Source organism: Pituophis catenifer, unplaced genomic scaffold, assembly GCF_029215685.1.
Source record: "Pituophis catenifer annectens isolate HBS135680 unplaced genomic scaffold, rPitCat1.0.hap2 SCAF_4, whole genome shotgun sequence".
NCBI classification, from domain to species: Eukaryota; Metazoa; Chordata; class Lepidosauria; order Squamata; family Colubridae; genus Pituophis; species Pituophis catenifer.
The window spans coordinates 31,492,962-31,517,796 of NW_027256884.1; the positions used below are offsets into that span (position 1 = coordinate 31,492,962).

The 24,835-nt window shown below is 42.3% G+C and overlaps 1 protein-coding gene across 1 annotated transcript in view; it reads right to left on the reverse strand.

The window, feature by feature from the left end:
* TUBGCP3 (tubulin gamma complex component 3) overlaps positions 1–24,835 on the reverse strand; it is a 72,020-nt gene that overhangs the window by 46,013 nt on the left and 1,172 nt on the right. Inside the window, exons 2-5 of the mRNA XM_070942659.1 lie at positions 16,739–16,846; positions 12,944–13,011; positions 3,949–4,026; positions 2,385–2,590 (exon numbers count right to left, since the gene is read on the reverse strand). Of these exons, the coding sequence (XP_070798760.1) occupies positions 2,385–2,590; positions 3,949–4,026; positions 12,944–13,011; positions 16,739–16,846 (460 nt within the window). The remainder of the gene's footprint in view (positions 1–2,384; positions 2,591–3,948; positions 4,027–12,943; positions 13,012–16,738; positions 16,847–24,835) is intronic.

Here is a 24,835-nt window from a genome sequence, read left to right on the forward strand (position 1 = left end):
GCCACCAAAAGCCATTTATGGACAATGCAGAAATTTGATAAATAATAAAATAATTTCTAGTAGATCTCCTCTAGTATTTTAGTAAATTAAAAAACTACATTGATATTTTATTTCAAACCTGCAAGAAAGCCTATTCTTAGCAATGGGAATGTCTCTTACCCAAAAGTTTGTATATGGTGCAGATGAGAAATAGTCACCATACCTGGGACACTTGTCTTTTATTAGCTATATTCAAGGTCAGGTTGCTAAACTATCATGGGGAACAGACTGAGAAATTCTCAGGTTCTCAGACTAAGAAATCAACTAAGTACAAGTAGTCCTCATTTATCAACCACAATTGGGACCAGCAACATGGTTGTTAGGTGAAGTGGTTGCTAAGTGAACTTGTGATCGTGCTTATGATCTTACTTCAGCTTTTCTTTGTTTTAGAGACAAGAGAGTCATAAAGGCAAGGTCTGCTTCCAAATTATTTTTCAATACCATTGTAATTGCAGTTGTTAAGCGACTCAGAAATTAAATGAGATCTATAATTACCATACCACTTACCATAGTAAGTAGTGTATTAAATGTATCAAACTGAAGAGATATATTAACAAAATACTGCAAATTTTTGTCTGTTTCTAAATCCCGCTCTTAGGCTTTGAAACTTACAATGCATTTAACAATAAGCCTCATTAAGGCCAACAAATATATTTTAAGATAATATACTGAAACACAAGATTTTGTACATTACTACCATGGAATCATTCTAAGCACTTAACAATATAGACTGCATATTAAAATAATTCCTGAAATCCTCATACACAGTCCACAGCAATTTAAAATAGAGCAAAAAACCCTAATCTGAAATAATTAATTATAATAAATTCTTTTTCTAGAGCAGGGCTGTCAAACTTGCAGCCCGCGGGCCAGATGCATCATGTACTGGCCATACCCATGCCTGATTTAGCGAAGGGGGAAAAAGTTGCAATACATCATGTGATGACAACATGACAACACAAGTTTGACGCACCTGCTCTAAAGCTTAAGAAGTACCTCAATAATAAACTACATACAGGTAAGTCCTCAACTTATGATTGTTCACTTAAAGATGCTTTGAAATAACAATGGGTTCAGAAAGGGTCCCAAAATGTCACACAGACACCCCACAGTCAGGTGATCTTGATCTGAGTGCTTCACAATCTGTTCACATTTCAGTCTGGTTGCCAAATGTCCGGCAGCCATGAGATCACCATTTGCAATCTTGCTGGCTTCTCCAGAAAGTGAATGAGGAAGTCGGCAAGAAAGGTTGCTGCCACCGCCAACAGCCCAACTGCTGTTCCTGCAACCCGCTGAATGATTTCAACTCTCCTTCATGAACAGAGCTGAAATTCTTCAGCTGGCAGCTCTTTCAGCCAGCACCCAGATATGAGAGGGAGCTGAAAGGGAGCTGAAATCTAAGTAGGATTTTTAGCCCCAGAGCAGTAAGGTAAGGAGTACAGGGTGCCTCAGGCAGGTGGGGGAGGTTCTGGGAGGTCTTGTGCTCAGCGCTGAAAATTCCTGTTTGAATTTCAGCCAGGAGGAATATCAGCTCCTGAGCAGGAAGGCAGTGCAATAAGGTAAGGAGTACAGGGTCCTTAGTGGGGGAGGAGAGGCCAGTGCAGGCTGGGCATGAGTACCTCTGCTCAGGGCTGAAAATCCCACTCTCAGGAGATTAGTAAAAGCTTTAGCTTTTTAAAGCTAAAACAGAAACAAAAAGAGTAGAAGATCAAGATAAGCAGAGATTAACCACTGGATTCACACTAGACAAACAATCAAATGAACAAACAGTAAATAACAGCCTAATCAAGAAACTAATCAAGAATTTCCAACACTGATAGGGCAAGCTATTTTAAATAAAGAGTGAGCAAACCCCACTCCCTTCTACCCTGTTTCCCAGAAAATAAGACATCCCCTGGTAATAAGCCCAATCGGGCTTTTGAGCGCATGCGCTAAAATAAGCCTCCCCCGGAAAATAAGCCCTCCCCAAAAATATTTAAACGCAGACCTGGAAATCAGATAAGATGGCAAGAGGAGCCCCATCTTGCTCCATGCGTCCCAAAATAATGAGACTTCCCCAAAAATAAGGCCAAGCGCTTATTTCGGGGTTCAAAAAAATATAAGACAGGGTCTTATTTTTTGGAAAACACGATAGACAAGATTTTATCTAGTCTGGTAATAAAACGTCTGCAAGCAAATAACCAAGCTCAGAAAGCACTAAGAACTCTATTGGTTTTTTTTTCATATTGTGAGCCTGAGAGTCATATTTGAAACACTGTGACTCCAGAGTCACTATGGAGTCAGGCAATGCCAAAACTGAATTAAATAAAACAATAAACAAAACAAGATGAACACATTTCCTTTACCCTGGAAGAAATGTTGGTGGAGCTGGCGTTGGTCCATTTGGGGCATATATCCCTATACTACTGATCCCACTGCTTCCCATACTGCCAGGCTGGACATTCCGGTCTTGATAATTCAGAGGAAGGCTCTGAGGTCTAGCATAGTAGTAAGGAGTTGAGTGAGCATCCCGTGGTAGAGCTTGAGCAAAGAGGGTAGCAAAATTTGAAACCTTGGGGGAAAAAAGGCCCACATTTTAAGGATACCTCACACAGTAATCTAGTCCAAAGCATCATCCAAATCAGTGTTTCTTAAACTATTCTGCAGAACACCAATGGTAAAGATGAGCCATGAATGACCCCATAATCTAAAAACATACTATGTTTTATCTTATTAGCTAAACATTATTTTTTTGATTTATTAGATTTTCATCACACCTTCATTACTTTATAAGTAATTTAAGACAGCAAATATCACAATACTCCTTCCTCTTCCTATTTTCCCCATAACTTCTCTGTGAGGTGCGTTGGGCTGAGAGAGATTGACTGGCCCAAGGTTCCCCAGCTGGCTTTCATGACTAAGGCAGGACTAGAATTCATAGTCTCCTAGTTTGTAGGCCAGCACCTTAACCAATACACCAGACTGGATCTCTATTATCCTATCAGTAAATTTAAAAAAAAAAAAAACATTATTGCAGCTCTTTCTAACGCCAAATGTAAAACAAAAAGAAAAGAAAACATATCTCTGGACTTTTTGAATTAAATTTCAGAGAATGCCAGCTTTTTCACATGAAAGTGGATTTTCAGCAACCACCCAATACAACCAATAACAAAACTGAAATAGTTTGAATGTTACAGCTTCTTAAAAAAATCTCATGCAGACAATGATGAAATATGTCAACAAGTCAGAATAGAGGTATTTCTCACCGAAGAAAATTTGATATTCTGACCTTGAAATTGTTTAAGAAATTACATCTGGCAGCCAGAAACATGGCTGTTATTTGTTTTTATTAACTACACGTCTAAAATAAGTCAACGGTAATAAAACATTTCTAGAGACAAATCCAATTTTTCCCTGGATATTATCATTACATTCAATACATGAATTCACCTCAATGAAAACTGACTAAATATCTATTCTATACAGTAGACAGTAGAAATATCAAACACATTTTTGTTCCTCATATATTTATTTGCTAAATTAGAGAGATCAATTGATGTGTTTTGCTAGCTAACAGGCCTATTAGGCACAAGATTTCTTATAATGAAAAAGAGCCTTTTTTTTTTACAGTGCCACACCAAATATGACATGTTCAGAGTATTACTTGCTACTAATTTCAGTGAAGTTTTTAGGCAGCAGAAGAATATATTAAATGATTTAACCAATCATTTAAAAACATTTTAATGTTCTTAATCATTTGAAACTGACTGGTTTGTCATTTAGCTAATAAAAATGGCAAATCAATGAAATTCAAATCTGTAAGAAAATTCAATGTTAAATTTTATAAACAAAAAGTTTGATTTTAAAAGTTAACATCTACATAAACACATACATACATATGTAATAAACAAGATTAAAAATGCTATTTGCCTTGTTTGACTGCTTACGCGGATCTTCACTGAGACTAAGCAGGAGGTAGAGGATTGACCATCTGTTTTTCAAAACGCCCTATGATAAGAGGCAACAATTAGTTATGACAACCTGACTTCAAAATATAAAAGTATTACTTATTCAGAGTAAAGCAAGTATTGTCTGCCTTTTGATTTCAAAATAGCAGAAATAGGTAATCCCAAATTCCAAGATGTCTAACTAGCTATTGTTCACTTCTGCAAAACTGAACCTTAAATTCCACAGCAGCAGCCAATCACTCAGCCAGCTTCAAAGAGAATAAATCAATTACACACAAATCTTTTGTCACAATAATTTTATCTATATATGTGTACATATGCATGTGCACACATGCATACATATACACACACACACACACACACACACACTTTAGAATATCAGCAATTGCCCACAAGCCCCTTTGTTTCTTTGTGTTTACACAAGGCATTGGCTTCAAATTATTTCATTTCCATCATCTACTTCCCCACATTGGATGATGCTATGATGCTAGTAAAACCAAATGGATAGACCGTGTGGACCAAACTGTTTCAATGAACGACCTATCATAGCCACACAAAGAAAAACTGATATCAAGCATCAGTAATGGAGAATTCCTACTAAAATAAGGCATGTCCTTGCCAGGATATCCCAAGTTTCTTTCAGGTTTGTTCAAATGATTTGATTCTGCAAGATAAATTATGAAAATTAAAAAACTAAAGAAAAGACTGATACTTCTCTTTGAGTCATTAGCTGCTCAGGAGCAATTGCATTAAGCAGCCTTTTAACTATTTTCAGAATCTCAAAATCTTTTAGCAGCCTCCTCTAGTGAAAGAAAGAACTCAACCATGCCAAAGAATAATTAATTTGCATATATGGGTTTAGTTGCATAAAATTAATATATTGTGAATTATCATGTAAAGTATGTTTAAGGAATCCTAGACATAATGTACCAAAAAAGAATTAAAATAAAGCCAACATTATTTAAGGGACTGAAGGAATGTATGATCAATTAATCAATATACATTAACTTAAAAATAGAGCAGGAAGATAAGTGTAACATAAAAAAAGCAAAATATACCTTGACAATCTAAGACCTTTCCATAAAAAGTCATTTTGGGAAACTAAAATAATTGCTAGTCATTTTATTTTCATAACAAGAAGATTTCATTACAGTATTATAGACCATAAGGGAACACAATACATTTCCATAAAAGCTATGATCCAACTGGTATTGCAGAGAATGGACGTTGACTTACCTGAACGTCCCTTTTAGGAGTGCTGCGACCACTGTCCATGGCTGGGATCTTCACTTCATATCCTGTCAGTAACTGAGTGAGAGCTGTTAAACTCTCCCTGTTAGGACACGCCTCCAGTCCCATGATCCTCCAGTCTATCACGAAGACACAGCAAAACTCCAGGAGAAACTTCCAACAAATAATCCAAACACGGGAACTGGATACACGGCAGACAGTCTGAAAAAAACTGCAACAGCAAAGAACATAACAAACAAGGGAGGGAATGGACAGTGGTCGCAGCACTCCTAAAAGGGACGTTCAGGTAAGTCAACGTCCATTTTCCAGAGTGCTGCTCCCACTGTCCATGGCTGGGACATACCCAAGCTTAATTACTAGGGTGGGAGACTGGATGCCCCGAACCCGTGTCCAAGGCTACTCTCTGTAGAACTCGTCGCCCGAAGGCGGCGTCCGAAGAAGCATATGAGTCAATCCGATAGTGACGAATAAACTGTGACACCGAGGACCACGTGGCCGCCCGGCAGATATCTTCCACCGAGGCTTGAGACGCCCACGCAGCTGAGGTAGCCGCGCTGCGAGTGGAGTGTGGTAGAATTCTTCCCGGCACAGGCTTTCCCGATAACTCATACGCCAAAGAGATACACGCCTTAAGCCACCTGCCCACCGTGGCCGCAGAAATCTTCTGCCCCATCGAGGTTGGGTAGAAAGAAATAAGCAGAGCCTCTGTCCGACGAAATGAAGCGGTCCGACGGATATAGATGCGTAAAGCCCTCTTTACGTCCAGTTTATGCCAGCGTCGTTCCGTAGAATTCCGTGGAGACGGGCAGAAGTCTGGCAAGGAAAGTTCCTGCGCCCGGTGAAAAGGAGTATTTACTTTCGGAAGGAACGCAGGGTCAAGCCTGAGAATCACCAAACTGTCCCGGAAAAGACAAAGGTCCTCCCGAATAGAGAGTGCCGAGAGTTCTGACACTCTACGTGCGGAGGTGATAGCCAACAGGAATGTTATCTTGAACGATAGATGTTTCAGCGTAGCCGTCCTAATAGGTTCAAAAGGGGAAGCTGTCAGAGCCCGAAGCACCAGGGAGAGGTCCCAGGTAGGGTATCTGTGGACCTGTGGTGGACAGAGATTGGTCGCACCGTGAAGAAAGCCTCTGATGAGCGGGTGTCGCGAAAGAGAGTCGTAGGGAGGACACTTCAAAACGGTAGACAAGGCCGCAGTTTGTCGCCGCAAAGTCGCCGGGGCCAGGCCTTTCTGGAGGCCGGAATGCAGGAATTCTAAGACCTCCTCCACCGTCGCTGAGGTGGGATCCACATGCCTCGAGGCCCCCCAAGCGCAGAAGGATCTCCAGGAAGCCTCGTAGATACGGCAAGTGGACGGTCGTCTAGCAGCCTGTATAATCTTGACAACTCCATCTGACAGATGTGACTTTTTTAGGAGCACGCGCTCAAACGCCAAACGGCCAAGTGGAGCCATTGGGGCTCCGGATGACAGACGGCCCCTTGGAGTAGGACTACTTGAGTGGGCGGAATCACCCAGGGCGGAGACACCGAGAGGGATAGAAGGTCCGCATACCAGGCCCTGCGTGGCCAATTGGGTGCCACCAGAATCAGGTCTGCCTGCTCCCTCAGCAATTTCCTCACGACTCGTGACATCAGAGGAATGGGGGGAAATGCATATAGGAGGCCCTCCGGCCACCGACACCTCAGGGCGTCGCTGTCCTCCGCCGATGGATCTGGATACCGGGATACAAAGCGAGGCAGTTGGGCATTCTTTCGTGAAGCAAATAGGTCGATCATCGGGGTACCGAACCTCTGGCAGATCTCCTGAAACAAGCGAGGGTGGAGTTGCCACTCTGCTGGATCTATTTGTTCCCTGCTTAGCCAGTCGGCCCGGACATTGTCCACACCCGAGATGTGGTCCGCCTTTATTGACCTTAGATGACGCTCCGCCCAGCTGAACAGATGTTCCGACTCGAACATTAGCGACTTCGATCTTGTGCCGCCTTCCTTGTTTATGTGCGCTTTTGCTGCGGTGTTGTCGGTAAGAATCAAGACGTGTCGACCTTCCACCGCCGCCTTGAAGTGACAAAGCGCCAGCCTCACCGCCCTCAGCTCGAGTAGATTTATACTGCAGCGGCTCTCCGTTGTTGACCACTGCCCTTGAGTCACAAGGCTGTCCAGATGTGCTCCCCAGCCCCGTAGACTGGCGTCCGACGTTAGGGTCAGCCTGTCCGGCTCTGTGAAGTCGCAGCCCTGTAGAATCGCCGGTGACAGCCACCAAGACATCGACAGGCGGATCTGAGGGGGCAAGAACACCCGGTGACTCGAACTGGCACGGCCCGATTTTTGGAAGGGAAGGAGGAACCACTGTAACGCTCGGGAGTGTCTGCGTGCCCACGGAACGATGTTGTAGCAGGACACCATTTTCCCCAGCAGTTGTGATAAGAGCGAGAGCGGTACCTTCTCCAGTGGTAGGATTTGTCGAATCAGGTCGGTGATGCTTTGAGCCCTTTCTGGCGAGAGAAAGACCTGTCCTTTGACCGAATCGATCAGGGCTCCGAGGTGAAGCAGTCTTGTAGCTGGAACAAGGTGGCTCTTTTCCAGATTTATCGAGAATCCGTGGCGTTGGAATGTGTCCAGTACCAGGTCCCGGTCGCACGATGCTTGGTCTGGAAAGGAAGAAAGAATCAAGACATCGTCGAGATAGCACATCACTCGCACCGACTGAATGCGGAGAGAAGCAGCCACCACCGCCACGAGCTTGGTGAATGTGCGGGGAGCGGAGGAGAGACCGAACGGCATCGCCCGGTATTGGAAGTGCCTCCCGTCGTACTCGAACCTCAGGAAGCATCTGTGTAGAGGGTGAACCGGAACATGTAGGTAGGCTTCTTTCAGGTCCACCGATTGGAGCAGGTCTCCCGACCGAACCCCCGCTAGTATCGACCGAAGCGAATGCATTTTGAACCTGCGGTACTCCACCGACAGGTTCAATAGCTTTAAGTTCAGGATACCGCGCCAGCCCCCCGAATTTTTGGGGACAAGAAAGAAAGTCGAATAGAAGCCCAATCCCCGTTCCGAATGGGGGACCGGTTCTATTGCCCTGATGCTCAACAGATGGGCAATCTCTTGCAGCATCAGATGGTGCCGCTCCACAGACGTTGGAACTGGGCAGGAGACGAAGCGACTCGGCGGAGTTCCGATAAAGTCGATAGAGAGACCAGAAGAAATGGTGCGCAGCACCCAAGAGTCCTTGGTGGAAAGGGCCCACTGGTGATGGAACAATTGAAGTCTCCCGCCTATGGGCCCTGTGAGAGGCGAGTCATTTGCCTCTGCGAGACTGCCTGAAGTTGGAACCACGGAAGGGGCGCTTAGGTTGTGGCTGGAACTTGCTTCGGTCCCGAAAGGAATCCCTTCCCTGTGCCCTGTCAGGGCCAGCAAAAGAGGGCCTGCGGGAGAAGGAGCCGCCTGAACCTTGAAAGGGACGAAAGGACGGGCGCTGGCTGTAAGGAGTGTACCTCCTCTCTGTGCGTTGGTATGCTGTCGGGAGGACCTTGCGCTTGTCACGATCCTCCACCAGGAGCGGGTCCAAGGCAGGTCCAAACAAATTCGGAACCTTATAGGAAGCAGATGCCAACCTCCACTTTGCCCTGAGGTCCGCCTTCCAATGTCGAAGCCAGAACAGACGTCTGGAAGAGACAGATGATGCCAAAGCCCTGGACGCAAACTTCACCGAGTTAAGAGAGGCGTCTGCCGAATACTCGGTGGCAGCCACAATTTTATTTATGTCCTGGTGTAACCTAGTCTCTTCCGGAGGCAGTCTCTGTTGGAGCTGTTTAAGCCAAATCAGCGTGGCCCTGTTGAAGAAGGAAGTAGCAGTCGCCGTCCTGATCGCCCAGGCTACTGCTTGATGGGACCTCCGGAAGGCTAGCTCCGCTCTGCGGTCTTCTGACTTGAGACCATCTAGAGAGTCAGTAGACACTGAGGAGTTGGAGGCCAAGGACGCTACAGGTGGATCAACGGTAGGAAGAGCCAAGAGGTCCTCCAATTCAGGTGCAGAACAGTACAACTTCCTGTCAAGGGTGCTGGGTGATGTTAGTGATCCGGGTTGGCCCCAAGGCGACTGAAGAACGTCCAGGAACAGGCGGGGACACGGAATCACCTCCTTGTCCGGTTTAGCAGACATAAATAAAGCGTCGTGGGGTCCCGCGGACGTAGAAGCTCCAGCCGGGTCTACGCCAGGAGTGTTCAAATTGGTGGTAAGACGAGCTTTGTGCAGCAGCGACTTAAACATTGATGGACGGAACAACCCCGTGAAAGCCGGGGAATCCGGAGGTAAGTCCTCATCTTCTGAAAATTCGATATCTTCCGGGCATTCTTCACCTTGGTCAGAGCCAGCCCGGGAAGAGGAGGCAGACTGTTTCCTATCAGCACGGGTCGAGGTGACTTGATGACCCAGTTGAGCGGGCTGAGCCGAGGATGCGACCGATGGAGGCTGAGACACTTGTTGCATTCCGGCAGCCAAAAACGAAGAAAAAGCTGATGCGAAAAAGGCTTGCATGTCAACAGGTGCCGGGGTAAGCGCCCCATCAGGGCCCCGAAGTCCAGCCGCAGTAGGGGTAAACGTGGCCTCAGGGGGGCGACAAGCAGGTCTCTGGGAGGGAATGATCCCCGCCCTAGACACATCAGGTAGCGACTGAGAGACACCCTTGGCAAGGTGTAACTGTCGGGCTTGTTGGGTAGCCTCGATGGCGTGCCTCTCTGGAGATGAGGCAGGAGAGTCCGAAGACGAAGAGTCCCGGACAATGGAGTCTCGCTGAGTTGCGCTTGTGCCCAGACCCACTTCTGCCACAGCCGCCAACCTCGCCTTGTCCCACTGTTTCTCCAGCGCATTGTGGCGGCGTTGAGCGTCTCTGTCCAAAGCCTTGGAAGATTTTGACTTCCGAGAGGTGTGGCTGGAAGACGTGGAGCGCTTCTTGGATGCCTTTTTGGCCCGCTTGGCTGGGCTGTGTGGCGGGCTAAGGTCTGGCTCAAAGTCAGATGATAGTGCATGGTCAGCCATGTTGATAAATTGCTCAGACCGACCAAGGAGGCACGGGACTGGCTGGTAAGTATAAGGGGACCGGGTCTTGGATGTAGTCCACAGATGCCAACTGTCCTTTTAGGTATTTTATATATACAAATATCAATAACAATTTTTTTTTTTTTTTTTTTGTAGTAAATATTAATAATGAAGGGGTATGTTAAATGATGCAGTTAGCATGCAAACAGCAAGATTAATTCCTTTTCTCTCTCTCTTTTTTTTTTTTTTTTTTTTTTTTTTTTGTAAAAGAACAGGCGTAACTATATACAGAAGAGAGGAGGAAGTCCAATACTAAGAGGCCGAGAGCTCCTCTGGTCTAGATTGAGACGTAGAAGTATTTCAAATGACCAAGGCCTAAACTGTCTGTTGCTGAGACAAAAGGCTTCCAAGGCCAAACTCCGCCCCTCCCTGCAGTAGAATGGCGGGCTCAAGCTCAGGCAAAATGGCGGCGCTCAAAGGTCTCTCAAAATGGCGCCCGCTGTCGCCCTCAGGCCCGATCCAGGCAACCTGCAAGCCCCTCAAAGTCCAACCGGAACGTTGCTCACCGGTCCGGTGGAAGCGCTATCAAACGGAGGGCGCACCTCGAGAATGACGCTCCTCCAAACGCAAGGGAAAAGCGGCAATTTTAAAACGGCGGCAAGCCTGCGCGCCGAATTCTTGACTCACGCCGTTGCCGGGAGCCCAGAGGACGGGGAGCGCACTGACCGTGTGACGCTGCCCCGAAGCCGCCGCCGATGTCCAAAAGTCAGCGGGGAGAGCGACAAGCCTGCACGCTCATCCCCTCGCTAGCGGCCAATAATAGCTTGCCGGATCCGCCCCGAAGAGTCGGAATCCGGCGGCTGCGACGCTCCAGGCGTGGGCGGCCCGAAGACTCACCGCACGCAACAGCAGCCAGAAATAATTTCACAGAAGCACGAAAAAGGAATAATCAACAATAAAAAAACAAAAACCTAAACGAGGAGAAAAGAAGTCAGGGAGAGCAGTGAAATTAACAGACTAAAGTCTAAAACAGCACAGCTCTGAAATTCACTTCAGTTCTTGCCAGTAACTGAGTGATAGACTGGAGGATCATGGGACTGGAGGCGTGTCCTAACAGGGAGAGTTTAACAGCTCTCACTCAGTTACTGACAGGATATGAAGTGAAGATCCCAGCCATGGACAGTGGGAGCAGCACTCTGGAAAACAAGGTTTTGTAAAGCAATGACATTAGTACAAATGATGTACAAGTAGTTCTTGGACTACAATCCTAATTGGGACTGTAGTTTCCATTGTTAAGCAAAGTGGTCATTAAGCAAAACATCATGTAACTACACCACCTAGCAGTAATGGCAGCTTGGCAGTCATTAGGCAAGAACCACATAATCTTTGGGCAAGGTCCTCATGCCACTCCTACCCTGCCCAAACTGATGTAGTTTTGAATCTATCTCCCTCCCCCCCCATCTCAGCCCTTTGGCTACCATGCATTCTACCACCTACTCCTACCACTGACCTTCACTGTCTTCCTCCTTCCACTGCTTACCAAGGATTCAGGTGCTAAACAAGGACACAGTGCCAGTGAGTGCAGCAGTGCAGCGAAGCCTCATCTGCTAAAGGAAGCTCAATGGGCTACTGCTTCTTGTGCCATCAGTGGAAGTTGGAAGTCTCCATATACCTGCCCTGCCATCCTGCCTCCTCTACGTCCCATTACCTTCTTCCTAGGTAGCCCAGCTCTGGAAGCTCTGCTGTGCTGAAGTGGCAGTGGCAGCAAGAGTAGGTGGCAGAGTAAAGGGTGGCCTAAAGGGGGAAGAGGCGGGGGGCGCAGATAGGTGGATGGAGGAATTGAAGCAGAAGCAGTTCGTGCAAGGGTAGAGAATAAGAACATGGGATGTTGCAACTGGTTGTAAATGTAGGTCAGGTGCCAAGTGCCCAAATATTGATGGTGTGACTGCCAGAGTTGCTGCAACAGCCAGAACTTTGAGGACTGATCGTAAATCTCATGCGTTCAGCAATATCATAACTTTGAATGGTGACTGAACAAATGGACCTAACTCAAAGATTACCCATTCCTCTCTTGTCAAAAGGAGTCAAAGGGGCCAAAGGGGCCTTCACAAAATTCCCAGAGTTGTCTATATATGCTTCCACAAACAACACTTCTGTTCTGCAACAGCAAAAGGGAATGTGAATCCTTTTAGAAGCCAGGCTGCTTTAAAGCTTCAAGAGAAGTGCTTCATTTTGCTAATGGTTTTGTAAATTTTTTGCACACCCTAGGTCCGTGTTGGTGTACCTATGGCACACGTGCTGGAAATGGCATGCAGAGACATGTCTTCAGGAATGCGAGCCACCCCCCCATTGCTTTTCCAGGTTCCGGTGCGCCGGGCAGCTGGTTTCAGATACCCAGGAGCGCCGGAAACTGGAAGAGCAGCCGCCCGGTGCACATACATACATCGGTAAGATGATCTTCTGGTTTCTGGTGTGCGCATGCGCACTGGCCAGCTGGTCTTCACGCGTGCATGCATGCCAGAAACTGGAAGACCAGGTCCAAGAACAATCATAGCTGCTCATCCGGTTTCCGGCACACGGGTGTATGTATGTGCGTTCCTGTTTCCGCACTTGGTGCCAAAAAGGTTCGCCAACATTGCCCTAGGTAGAAAGTTTGTTCCTTTACCTGTGAGTAAAGTTTTCTGTAGAGCTCTGAAAATACAGCAGCATGTTCTTCTCTTCCTTGGCGCACAACTGTAATAGAGAAAGGCATTTTAGGGGCAGTTTGGGAAGCAAATCATGTTTTACTCAGTGTTGATACAAGAAGCTCTTTGAAGGCAAATGACATTGCTATTGGGTATTTTATTGCTACATAGATTTCTGCTGGTTTATATTACAAAGTTGGCCTCCAACAATTCCTATTACATCATAATTTGTTTTTTTTAATCTCAATATTGTTTATATGTAGAAAATCTACATTTTGTATTAAGTTGTATTAAGATGCAAATTCATCCATCTATTCATTCTTCACATACAACAATCTTTTACTTAATATTATATAAGTGATCTAAGGCAGTGATGGGTTGCTAACGGTTCACCCCAGTTCGGGCGAACCAGTAGGAGTTGTGGCAGGAGCCTCCGCCCACACACCTGGATGTCATCAAATATGCTCTGCACATGCACAGAAGCTACCGGTTTGTGCGAGCGAACTGGGAGCAAAGGTAAGTGAAACCCACCACTGATCTAAGGGCTAGGAAAAGGTTTTTCTGCATAAAGATGATTATTTCTTCACAAGAGCTGCCTCGCTTATATAAAAATGTGTAAATGAATGGGAAAACACAAATCCTTGTTACATTAGGTTTTACTTGCCTCTATAGCACGGGTCCCCAGCTCCTGGGCCACAGCCGACTCCTGGGCCACAACCCATTCGGAACTGGGCCGCACCAGCAGTAGGTGAGCATGCGTGCACGTGTAGCCCCCCTCACAAGAGCAGCAAATGCTCACACAAATGGAGCTGTGCACGCGTGCACGCCAGCCCCTCACACAAAACCATCCCTCCTCGCAACGGCCGCCATCACAGAAAGGTTGGGTAACGCTGCCCTATTGTATCCTCTGTGGTACTGATTTGAAGAATCAGATTTCCAAAAATATAGATTTCCAAAATGGAAATGCAGACATTGCTTCTTCGCCAAGATTAAAAGTCACTATGAATACACTCCTCCTAATTCCAACACATTCATCTGACATTGCTCAAGATAAATCCAAAAATATTTCCATGCCAGGGCTTAAAGTGAGGGAATGGTTCTAAATTATACAATTATGAATACTATATACCCATGTAATGCTTGGTTTTTCTTTTTCTGAAAATTTTGAATTGTTTACCTATCTATATGGTTATAAGAACAGATACTAGCTATATAAATCAAGCACAATTTGATGCCATACAAGAGTCATAGTTTACAAACTATGTTTTATTGAACACCACCCAGAGTCACATTTGTGAGATAGGTGAGATTTGTTTGATAGATTAATAAACAGACTGATAGATACATAGATCAAAAGTAACCCAAGCATCAAGTAATTGTCTCCAATAAAACAATCTTATCCTTGGAATATGCATTTTTAAAAATTTCTATTAAATACTCTACGTGGGCCAATATAAATTATGGTCAGAAACACTTACTGCAAAAATAAAAAGACAACATCTCAGTTACTCACAAAATAATCGAGAAAATGATATTTTAAACTATTCTACTCCTTCTGATTTATAAAATTAATCGATGTTAAAGTTTGTGTTCAGGATTATACACAATGCATCTGGAAGATCAGATCATCTTCACTCAAAGACATAAGGTGGATGTCATAAGACGGCAAAGCTGTCAAAAAGGTAACCTCTTCCCCTTAAATTTCTTGTCTTGTCCATGGAAGGAATGAAGGGGCAAATCCCTATTTCCTGCTGCAAAGACAAAACTGTCCAACCTGCTTTTTACACAGCATTTTTTTCTATACACATTTGCAATTAAAAAATGGTTTGCCTTATTATTCTGCAGAGAAAAGAGTAGACTATATAGGATGAAAGAGGATATTGCTCCCTACTTCATTTCCCACAACCAGTAAGTGCATAATAGCCAAAAGCTATCCTTCCAAAGTGCTTGTACAGTATTTTGGCAACCTCCATCTTTGTGAAATAACTGGATGACCACAGCAGAAAATTTCTTGCATCAGCAATCTATAAAGGAAATGGGAACTTGAAAGAGAAAGAGAAAGAGAAAGAGAAAGAGAAAGAGAAAGAGAAAGAGAAAGAGGAGGAGGAGGAGGGAGAGGTAGAGGGAGAGAGAGAGAAGGAAAAGGAAAAGGAGAAGGAGAAGGAAAAAGAAAAAACCTCTATATTTGAGGTCTTAAACTTCTGAGTAAAGATACCTTAAAATTGTTTTATGTTCTTAAAGGGGGAGCCATGGGGAGGAAAGATAACTGCTTGCAACACAAGTAGTCAAAATACGACCACTTGTTCAACAACTGTTCAAAATTATGATGCCACTGAATGAGGGTAACCAATTCATGAAGTTACAGTTTGGACATGAACCTGCAGTTATGTGATCATGCAATTACAATGTTGCAGTAAGATGAGGTTACATGATTGCCATTTGTCACCTTCCTTGCTGTCTCCCTCCCATGAAGGCTCCCTTCACCTCCCATGAAGTCAATGGGGAAGCCAGGAGGGAAGGTTACAGTTGCTCCTGTAAATCAATCCTGTCACTTTTTCTCCTGAGGAACCCCACTATGGAATACAAGATCCCAGGGCAGGGATCTCATACTCTACATTACACTCAACAACCTGAGCTCCCACCGACTTGCTTGCACTCATGCTCTCTGCTGCCTGCTTGCATCTTTTGCAGGTCTGCCAGTGGCCCTCACTGTTCCACCTGCACCTTCACTGACCTGACTGTGCTCTCCAGTGCCCATCCACACAAGGCCTTCCCTAGCGCCGACCCACAGCACGCAACCACCCTACGCTCCTTACGCCTACCTCCTAACTGTTACATGGTGCTGGGATCAAGATGGCAACCAGGACTGCTAGGATTGCCTTTGCTAAGCAATGTGGTAACTTGACATTGTGCTTTACGACATTATCAGTTAATGACAGTGATCCCAGTCCCAATTGCTATTGTAACTTGTATATATGCCATGTCATTAAAAAGCTTGAAAAAGAAAGGGGTGAGGTAAAAACTCAGATTTAGAATCCTAGACTCCATTAAAGTCTACAAGTTTGTCTAATAGTTATCTAAAAGTTTGGCTAAAGTTTGCAATTTCTTTTAATTGTTCCTAGCCACCTGGAGTCACTGAGTTGGGCGACATACAAGTTTATTTTGTTGTTGTTAGTTAAATCTAATCTAAATTCCCTCAAGTTCAACTGGGCTTACTTTAAGGGAATTGCATGCCAGCCTCTTAATACTTGTTATCCCCTTACTCATTATTTATAGTTGCTTAAGTTAGAATCTCTGCTGCATCTCAGATCTTTTTGTGTGTGATTGACAATAGTCATGCAAATACTATCTGAGCCAGACAATCCACCTGATGCCCTCAGCGGTTGATACCACCCATGATGGGAGCAAAGGAAGTATAGAACTCTGAGACTTATCAGGAGTACATCAAATTTAGAATCTTGCTATGATTGTCGTTTCATATTTTCTTCACTACAGTAGCTATACATTGTAGTGATGTTAAAAAAGAATTGAAAAGTGCATAAACCCATTCATTCTGCATTAGGTCTTCTCTGTATTAATTTCAGCTAACAGTGATATGTTTAAATTCATATGAACATACACTAAATTTTACTTATGTTTTATAAAAATTACTGGAGTAATAATATAGCACTGATAAGTAATAAAGTGAATCTAATTAAGTACAATTTAGTAGTAGTACGAACTTTATCGAAAATAAATCTAAACACCATTAAAAAGCAAATTCAAATTAAACTTACATTCTTTTTTAATTTTTTCTGCCACAAGAAATTCATCTCTCTCAACAGTAGGGGCAAAGTTGCTTCCAATGACTCGCACGGCATACTGAAACTGCTGAGCTACATCAGCTGAAATGAAATCACAGTTACAATTACAAAAAATTCATTGTATTTGTTTATTTAATAATTTGTCTCCTACCTTTCCCTCAAGGAGTTCATGAAAAGGCATGTTTTTTTCCACCCATATTATCTTCCAAACAATCTTTGAACTTAGGTCAAATTGATAATGAACAACTGAATATTGTCCAAAAAGATTCATCACTGAATTGAATTTAGAATTTGAATTTAGATTTTTCAAGACTTGGAAACCATGACATCACATATATTAATAAACTGATAGAAAGAAGTATCTTGAAAACAAAGCCTTCATAATAAGCAGCATGAATGCATAAAGTGAGCTCCTATACACTCAAGAACATTTGATCTAAATCAGCAATTCTCAAAGTATGGTCTGATTATTTTTTCAGGGGGTCCATGAAGTCAAATCAATATTTTCAAGCAGCCAGGTTAATTCATACATTTTTCAGTTGTTTCCTTTCAGTTTCAGTTGCTTTGTGTCTCATAAACAAGATGTGTGCTAAGACTGTCAGCCACTGCCTTCCATTGCTCTTGGAACCCAATAATCAGCTCTTTATTCTACTCCTAAACTCACTATGAACATACAGTATTTAGTCTTTAGGTTCTTTATTTAAAGAAAACTTTAATTCTGTGTCTTTAAATCATTGGACAGGGTGATGCAGGAAACTGATAAAATACTATAAAAATGCAAAATTAAAGAAATGCACAACTAGAGCCTGCATACAATAATTATTCCTTCAGTAGTCAGTATTCTATTCTCACTGAAAATTGTGATCATCAGAACTTTGGTCCTAATATGCTTATTGTTTACTTATTTGTTTTGATAAACTTAGAAAAGAAAAAACGGTAGCATATTTCAGTGATAAAAGTGCCAGGCTGCAGTTCTGAGGGGAGAAAGAAATATCCAAGCATTTTTTTTTTTTTTTTGAAAAGCCTAATATGATCTTTGAGATGCATTCCTTTCACCATCTGGTCTTTAAATTCTTTGTCTTTGCTAGATACTTCATTTCATATTTGGCAAAACTAGATCAGCAAAATGAAGAGTGCCAAATGCAATGGGGCAAATGCCAAATGACTGTCAAAAGCAGAAAGGAGCTGATATCTTAAACTAACAAGCTTTCATCTTCCAGATCCTAATGGACTTCACAAGCTGGCACAGACCAATATTTAGAAAAGATAGCAAAATTAAGATCTATTCTGCGTGTTCTCCTCTATTTGTTACCTTAATTTTCAAAACACTGGGGCTTAACTATTTCCCAATAACAAAAATTAAACAGTAATCTAACCATATTAACATTCACAATAACTATAATTAGAAGAGAAACACCCTAAACTACTCCTTAACTTTTATTACCCAGAAAACTCTCATTTAAATGAATTAATTGCATCTCATGAATATACAACACAAGGCATGAATATATATTTTAAAATTAATAAGAAAGCCATTTAGAATATGCCCAAAAACACATATATATGCCTGTTCAAAGATTTCCGAAAACTCACTTTAGGACTGAAAAAAACACGAAAATTTATAAAAATGATAATAATTTTAAGATTATGTCTTTGTTTGACTATCCTGGCAGAAGCTCTTAATGAACACATTTACAGAACGTTCCCCAAAAATTAAGTATATTATTATATGCTATTCTGATTACAAAGTGCCTACAGCAAAAAGCATACATTATTAATTTGATGAAGGCATATTCCTAACATATTTTTAGCAATTTAAATCATGTGCACTTTTATATTAATTGCTATAAAACCATGTTTCCTTAATGATTAGTGGTGATTGTTCTTTACCACCTATTATGCAATATACACTTCCTTCTGTTCCATTAATATATTAGAGGAATTTACACTCCATTATTTAATATATATATTTCAAAGCCTAGAAGGGGTTCTCAGTAAATCTTCTGGGAAATTGGAAAGGAAATAGTATAGAGACTACATTATATAAAGTTAAAATGGAAAAGAATCCCCAGAATAAAATACTCTGATTGTCATAGCTGGAGCTTTCTAGAAACTTGTAAAAATATGAAAATATGTAATTAAGTTAAATATAAATTGACAAAGACTTGATGGAGCAAACAAAAAAAAAAATATTAAAACATTTAGCTAAATGGTTTTTCCATTAACAAGGTAATTAGTAATACTTAAACAAGTATTTGAGGTCAGAAGTAAATTTAGGGGAAAAAACCCTAGGAAAATCCAAGCTTTTGAATCCAATGACCTGGGATTTCAGGCATAAGTTAGGTTCTCTTTAAAAGAAAAATGAGATACTTCATTTTGTGCAATAATTCATTTTGCTATTTCTGGCAATAATTTTCTTAAGATTGTATTATTTCCCCTATTTTAAAGTGCTTTAAACCTCTGATTGCCGACCTTCCAATTAAGGTGAACATTGCATCTTTCCCCTGGACTTCCATTGATTCATCCTTGTTCCTCACTTTTATCAATGTTTCTACCGCCAAAATCATTTTTTAATCCCATCTCCCTTCCTGCTCATATTTCAAAATCTATACACAGCTTTTCCTGCTTCCTCTCTGCTTTTGAGTCTAGATATAACCTTGTATCTTCACAATCTCCACTTTTCCAACCTTCACCCCCTTTCATTCCTTCAAAAGACAATCCCCTCTTGCATTCTGCAAAGTTCTAGGGACACAAATATTGTTATAATAATTAAAAATTACAAAAGAGAAATAATAATTTATTATTAAATAATAATAGCAATAACAATAATAATTTTATTATTATTTAATGAGAACGTCGAAACATGCAATTATCACTACAACCGTCATCACAGCCTTTTGCAGTTTCCTCTTGGTGTTGCAAAAACTGCAATTAGCAAACTGTACACAGCTACACATATATAAACCAAAGCATGTTCCTTGAGAGTTGTGTTTTATCATCTGCCTAAGATATATACTCTCCTCCAGTTTGATTTGCCTCTTGCCTACTCACATATGCACTTACTTCAGCAGCAGGACATTGGACCCAAGTTTTGTATTTCAGTCTTGCTGTACAGAATCAAAGTAGGATTTCAATGAAGCACATTTTGGCAGCAAATCTCACCCTTGAAAATATCATCTCCGGATCTGAATTAAATTTGAATGTCTGCACAGTTTGAGGCGACTCTGAGTGATTCCACTCCTCTCTAGATGGGTACATTAGTCAATAATGGCAGGGGGAGATGGCACCTTAAATACTCGGTAATGGAGTTTTAGAAAGCTAGGTCTTTTCCCTCATCCTTTTTAACATCTATATAATGCCATCAGAAGAGGACCATTGGGGTGAGACATCATCAATATACTGATGTGCTTCTCAATATATTGATGATGTCTCAATGGGGGGATGCAGCTTAAATCCCAACTTTGTATTTGCAGGCTTTCAGAGTCTGGATAAGAGGCACAGGCTCACGTTCAAGATTCTGTTACCTTATAATAAAGGTAGTACAATATTAAGAGTGCATGACTTTTGGTCTCCTAGTCTGGTTACCTGGAAGCAGAGGTGAGCAGCACATGAATTAACAACCGGTTTGCCCAGCACTGAAAATGTGAGTGCGACATGGCCTTCCGCACATGCGCTTTGCTAGCACGCATAGTTTGCACGCATGTTGGTGACTTAAAAAATGTGGCTAAATAGGACGGCATAGTGCGGGGAGGGGGAGCGGCAGGCCCACCCACAGATCACAACTACCGGTTTTCCTGAACCGGTCTGAACTGGCAGCAGCACAGAAGTCTCAAGGACCCGAATCCTCCCCCCACCCCAATTTTTGTGAGAATTAGGGAAGAGCTACAGTTACTTGGATTAAGTTCTGCCTGGACTGAGATTTCTTTTAGCTGAATGTTGTCTTGATTTCGTTTTTTTCTTCTGATTCTCAATGTTATTCTTTCTTCCCATTTCAGGAACCCACATTGGGGCCTCTGATCTTCTCTACCTTATGTAATATTTGCAACAAAAAAAAGAAGAAGAAGAAGAAGAAGAAGAAGAAGAAGAAGAAGAAGAAGAAGAAGAAGAAGAAGAAGAAGAAGAAGAAGAAGAAGAAGAAGAAGAAGAAAGCTACTGTACTTATTTATCAGCAACATTTGTAAGAGAATCGGCTCCAGGCACCTCATGATATAGGTTTTTAGAGGGTGCTTGGGGAGTCTAGTAGTTGGCTTCTAGGAACAGAAGACAATCTGGGCTCTCTGACAAAATTGCCCGTGAGCAGTTTATTTCTATGCACCAATCCTGAGGCATACTTTGGTTCCTCTGGGAGACAAAGCATCAGAAATGACATACCATATATGCATGGATAAGGATCAAAAGCCAAAACTGATCTAGAATAAGTTCAGACCTATGCCATGGTGATAAGTAAGGGAAACTTTCATTAATTCTCTCACATAGCTCATCAGGCTGTCAGCCAGCAGCTTCCTTTAAGATGGTAAATTCCTACTCATCACTTTCTGGAACAGGATAACCTATCTACAGTGTTTCTGTTTATGAACCTGCAAAGTATTTTTTTTCTTTATAATGTATGCTTTATTATATTTTCGTATGTAGATGTAAGCCACGATGAAAGCAGTCTGCATAACACAAAGCATTAAAATACATCATCGTATAATATGTACAATACATATTGTAAATATAAATTAAATGCAGGTAGTCCTCAATTTACAAGCACAACTAGGATTGGAATCTCATTGATTCATTAAGCAAGATCCCCACATGACCACTTTGCTCAACAACTGCAATCCCAGCTCTCCTAATTGTGGTTGTTAAGCAATGGTGCAGGTCATTAAATGGATTGAGAGATGCCTCAAGGGTGAAGGAAGCCCTGAAGTCCTCAGCCAGCTATGGTGACCAGCACCACATGTAAAGTGTTCCACTTATGTTTCGTGCCCAGTTGATGCCAGACACAGCCTTCCTACAGAGGTCAACTTGCGCCATTCTGCCAATGGGGGCCGTTTTCTTGAGGCATGATGAAGTGGGGAGTATGATCTTAAGCTCCATTTCTGTACCCCGCTGGTGTTGAGTTTCCTTTAGCACTAGCAATAGCACTTAAGACTTATATACCGCTTTATAATGCTTTACAGCCCTCTCTAAGCGGTTTTACAGAGTCAGCATATTGCCCCCAATAATCTGGGTCCTCATTTTATCCACCTCGCAAAGATGGAAGGCTGAGTCAACCTTGAGACTGGTGGGATTTGAACTGCCAAATTGCAGGCAGCTGATAGTCAGAGAAGTGGCCTGCAGTATAGCACACTAACCACTGCGCCACCGAGGCTTTCCTGCATGGAAGGGAACTCCTCTGGTGGGAAGCAGAAATCATGAAGCTCTAACATGTCTTTCTGCTCTCCACCAGAAGAGTTCCCTTCCTTGCATGGAGTAGGGCTGAAAACTCTTTTCGGGCGTGCAGAAAAATACCTTAAACCATTAATATCCAAACTATCTAAGCTTCATTTCTGCACTCCACAGAAGAATGTGAATTCTTTTCCATGCATGGAAGAAAACTCCTCCAATGGGATGTAGAAACAAAACTTAAATCATGAAGATGTAAGGTCCATTTCTGCAGCCCACTAGAGGAGACTCTCACTAGAGTGAGAGAACAGCTCACATCCTTCTGTGCGGTACAGAAAAGAAGCCTAGATCATCGTGATTTTAGTTTCTGCACTCTCCAAATGAGGGATGCTCTTCCATGCACAGAGGAGACTTCACATACTTGGGGGGGGGAGTTGCAGGAGTCAGAAAAGAAGCTTAAATCATGATTTCTGTATACCGTGGAAGAATATTAGCTCCCCTCAGCTGGCAGTTCATTCAGCCAATCTCCAAAGATAAGAGGGAGCGCTTTCAGCAGGCAGCAGCAGCTTGCAACCTTCCCTGCTGGCTCACATTGACTTTCTAAGGAAGCTGTCAGAGAAGATTGCAAATGGTGATCACATGATCGCAAGGAACTTATAACTGATTATAAGTATGAACAGATTGCCAAGCACCCTAAAATGCGGTCATGTGACTGTGGGGAACACAGACAATTTGACACTTTACTATGACTAGAAGTGCTTTCTGAGTCCATCATAACTACAAATAGCCGCTAACCGATCAGTCGTATGTTGAGGACTATTTGAGTTGCCCATAGTAGATCCTAAAGGCTAAAGGCATACTGAAGCAATGAACAAACAAATCAATGCCTTCCAAAACAATTTAAGGGTTAGAACCAGACATATTTTCATAATATTCCATAATGTGGATGTCTTTGGCTCCTAGTCCATTTTCCTTTTACCTCCAGCTAGTTACCCAATTGCCTGAAAACACCATTTTACCTGAAGAAAAAAATAATGATTAATCTATATAAAGATCCCAGACCTTCAAACAAGTTTTGAAATATGTGGAAAACAAGCCTTATAAAAAGAACCTTCGGGGAATTAAGAAGAACGTTCTTCCTAAAAGTCATTACCAATCATAAGTACTACCCTTAAGACATGCTTTTGGCATGTCTTATTCAATAGCATCACAATGCAATAGAACATAATAGAATTATCTTGTGTTCAAAGCTTTTAAAAAATTATTTATCCGACAGCTCTCAATATCATTTCTGATCTTTGTGCCAAGCATACACCAATTCCATTGCATATATGAATTGCACAACAGGTTAGAAAATCTGCACTGGCCTGCAAAAATTAACTGCCCTTCACTTTTGAAAATGGAAAGAGTGATTTATAATGAGAGTTACAACTCATGCAATACAGCAAAAGAATGCAAGGTAAAGTACATTGATCAGAGATCTTTTTTATATATAGATATAAGGAATCTCAACTATAGAAGCCTGGCAATGAAGGAGCTAAGAGGACAGATAAGATCTATGACTATCACAGAGACTTTTATGGCCAGCCTTAAGATCAAAGCTATGCTTATTGCTCAGAAAAAGAAAAAAAAAAGGCTAATGTAAGATTCCCAGAAGGTCTAAGCACTCGGGTTGGGGGCTCTCCCACTCTGCCCACCAGAGTGAATTACTACCAAAATGGCTTTCATCATTTTCTCCATTTCAACTGGAAACTTAGAAATAAGGCCGAAAGAAGAAACCCCTTTTCCTTTTAGTTAACTGATACAATCCCATCTGGGGTATATTACTAGATTACAACTTCCAAAAAACAACTGGAATGAAAAATGTTTGTTGAACAATAGTATTCATCACAACAAAAGTTTTGGACCAAAACCTTCTCTGGGTATTTAACCTCAAGAGGAAAGGTATTTATAAATGAACTAAGTGTCCTTTCTGGATTTCCTTACTAGAGGTAAAAGCATACTCTCATTGTGGAGAGGCAGTTGGATTAAAAAAGGCTTTCCTATTAAGCCAGTCTCAGGTACATGTATTGTTTAATGGCTACCCTGGAATACGGGTTTTAAACATTGGGTCATTTCTACTCCAAAGACTATAGGCCACAGCTGGCCATACTTTGATCTGGACTTCCACCTTAAAATCTAATGAATTGATTTCTGACTGTAAGTAGCCTCTTCTGAGCAAGGATGTAGGGTTAACTCTGGCAAATAGCCTGCCAGAGCTTTTTAATATGCCCATTATGCCACATTTGAAAGATGTCAGACTTGGCCTGCCTGCTGGCCAGACCCTTGGTAGCACTGTTTGGGGTGGGTTGCCTACGTTGTCTATTAGGACATTTCTCCTGACGTGCCAGTGGTCTTTTGGTATCTCTGGTGCAGTTATCTCCCCAAAAGTGGTTGTGTACAATCCTGGAACTTCTCTTGATTTCTATAAATCTCTGCCGGTTCCCTTGCTTCTAAATCCATCCTGAGCATTTGATAGGTTTGTGGCTGGCAGCCTACAGTTGTGTTGTAGGGACTCCTCTACTAACTAAAGTCTTCAGAGAAAGTAATGAAGTTCCTGAAGATCTTCAAATGTTTGTTTTTATAACTTTTAATCCATCTTTTACAAAAGTGATGGGATCACATGGTTTTCTGCATGCTGCTAGTTACTTCTAGCTAAAT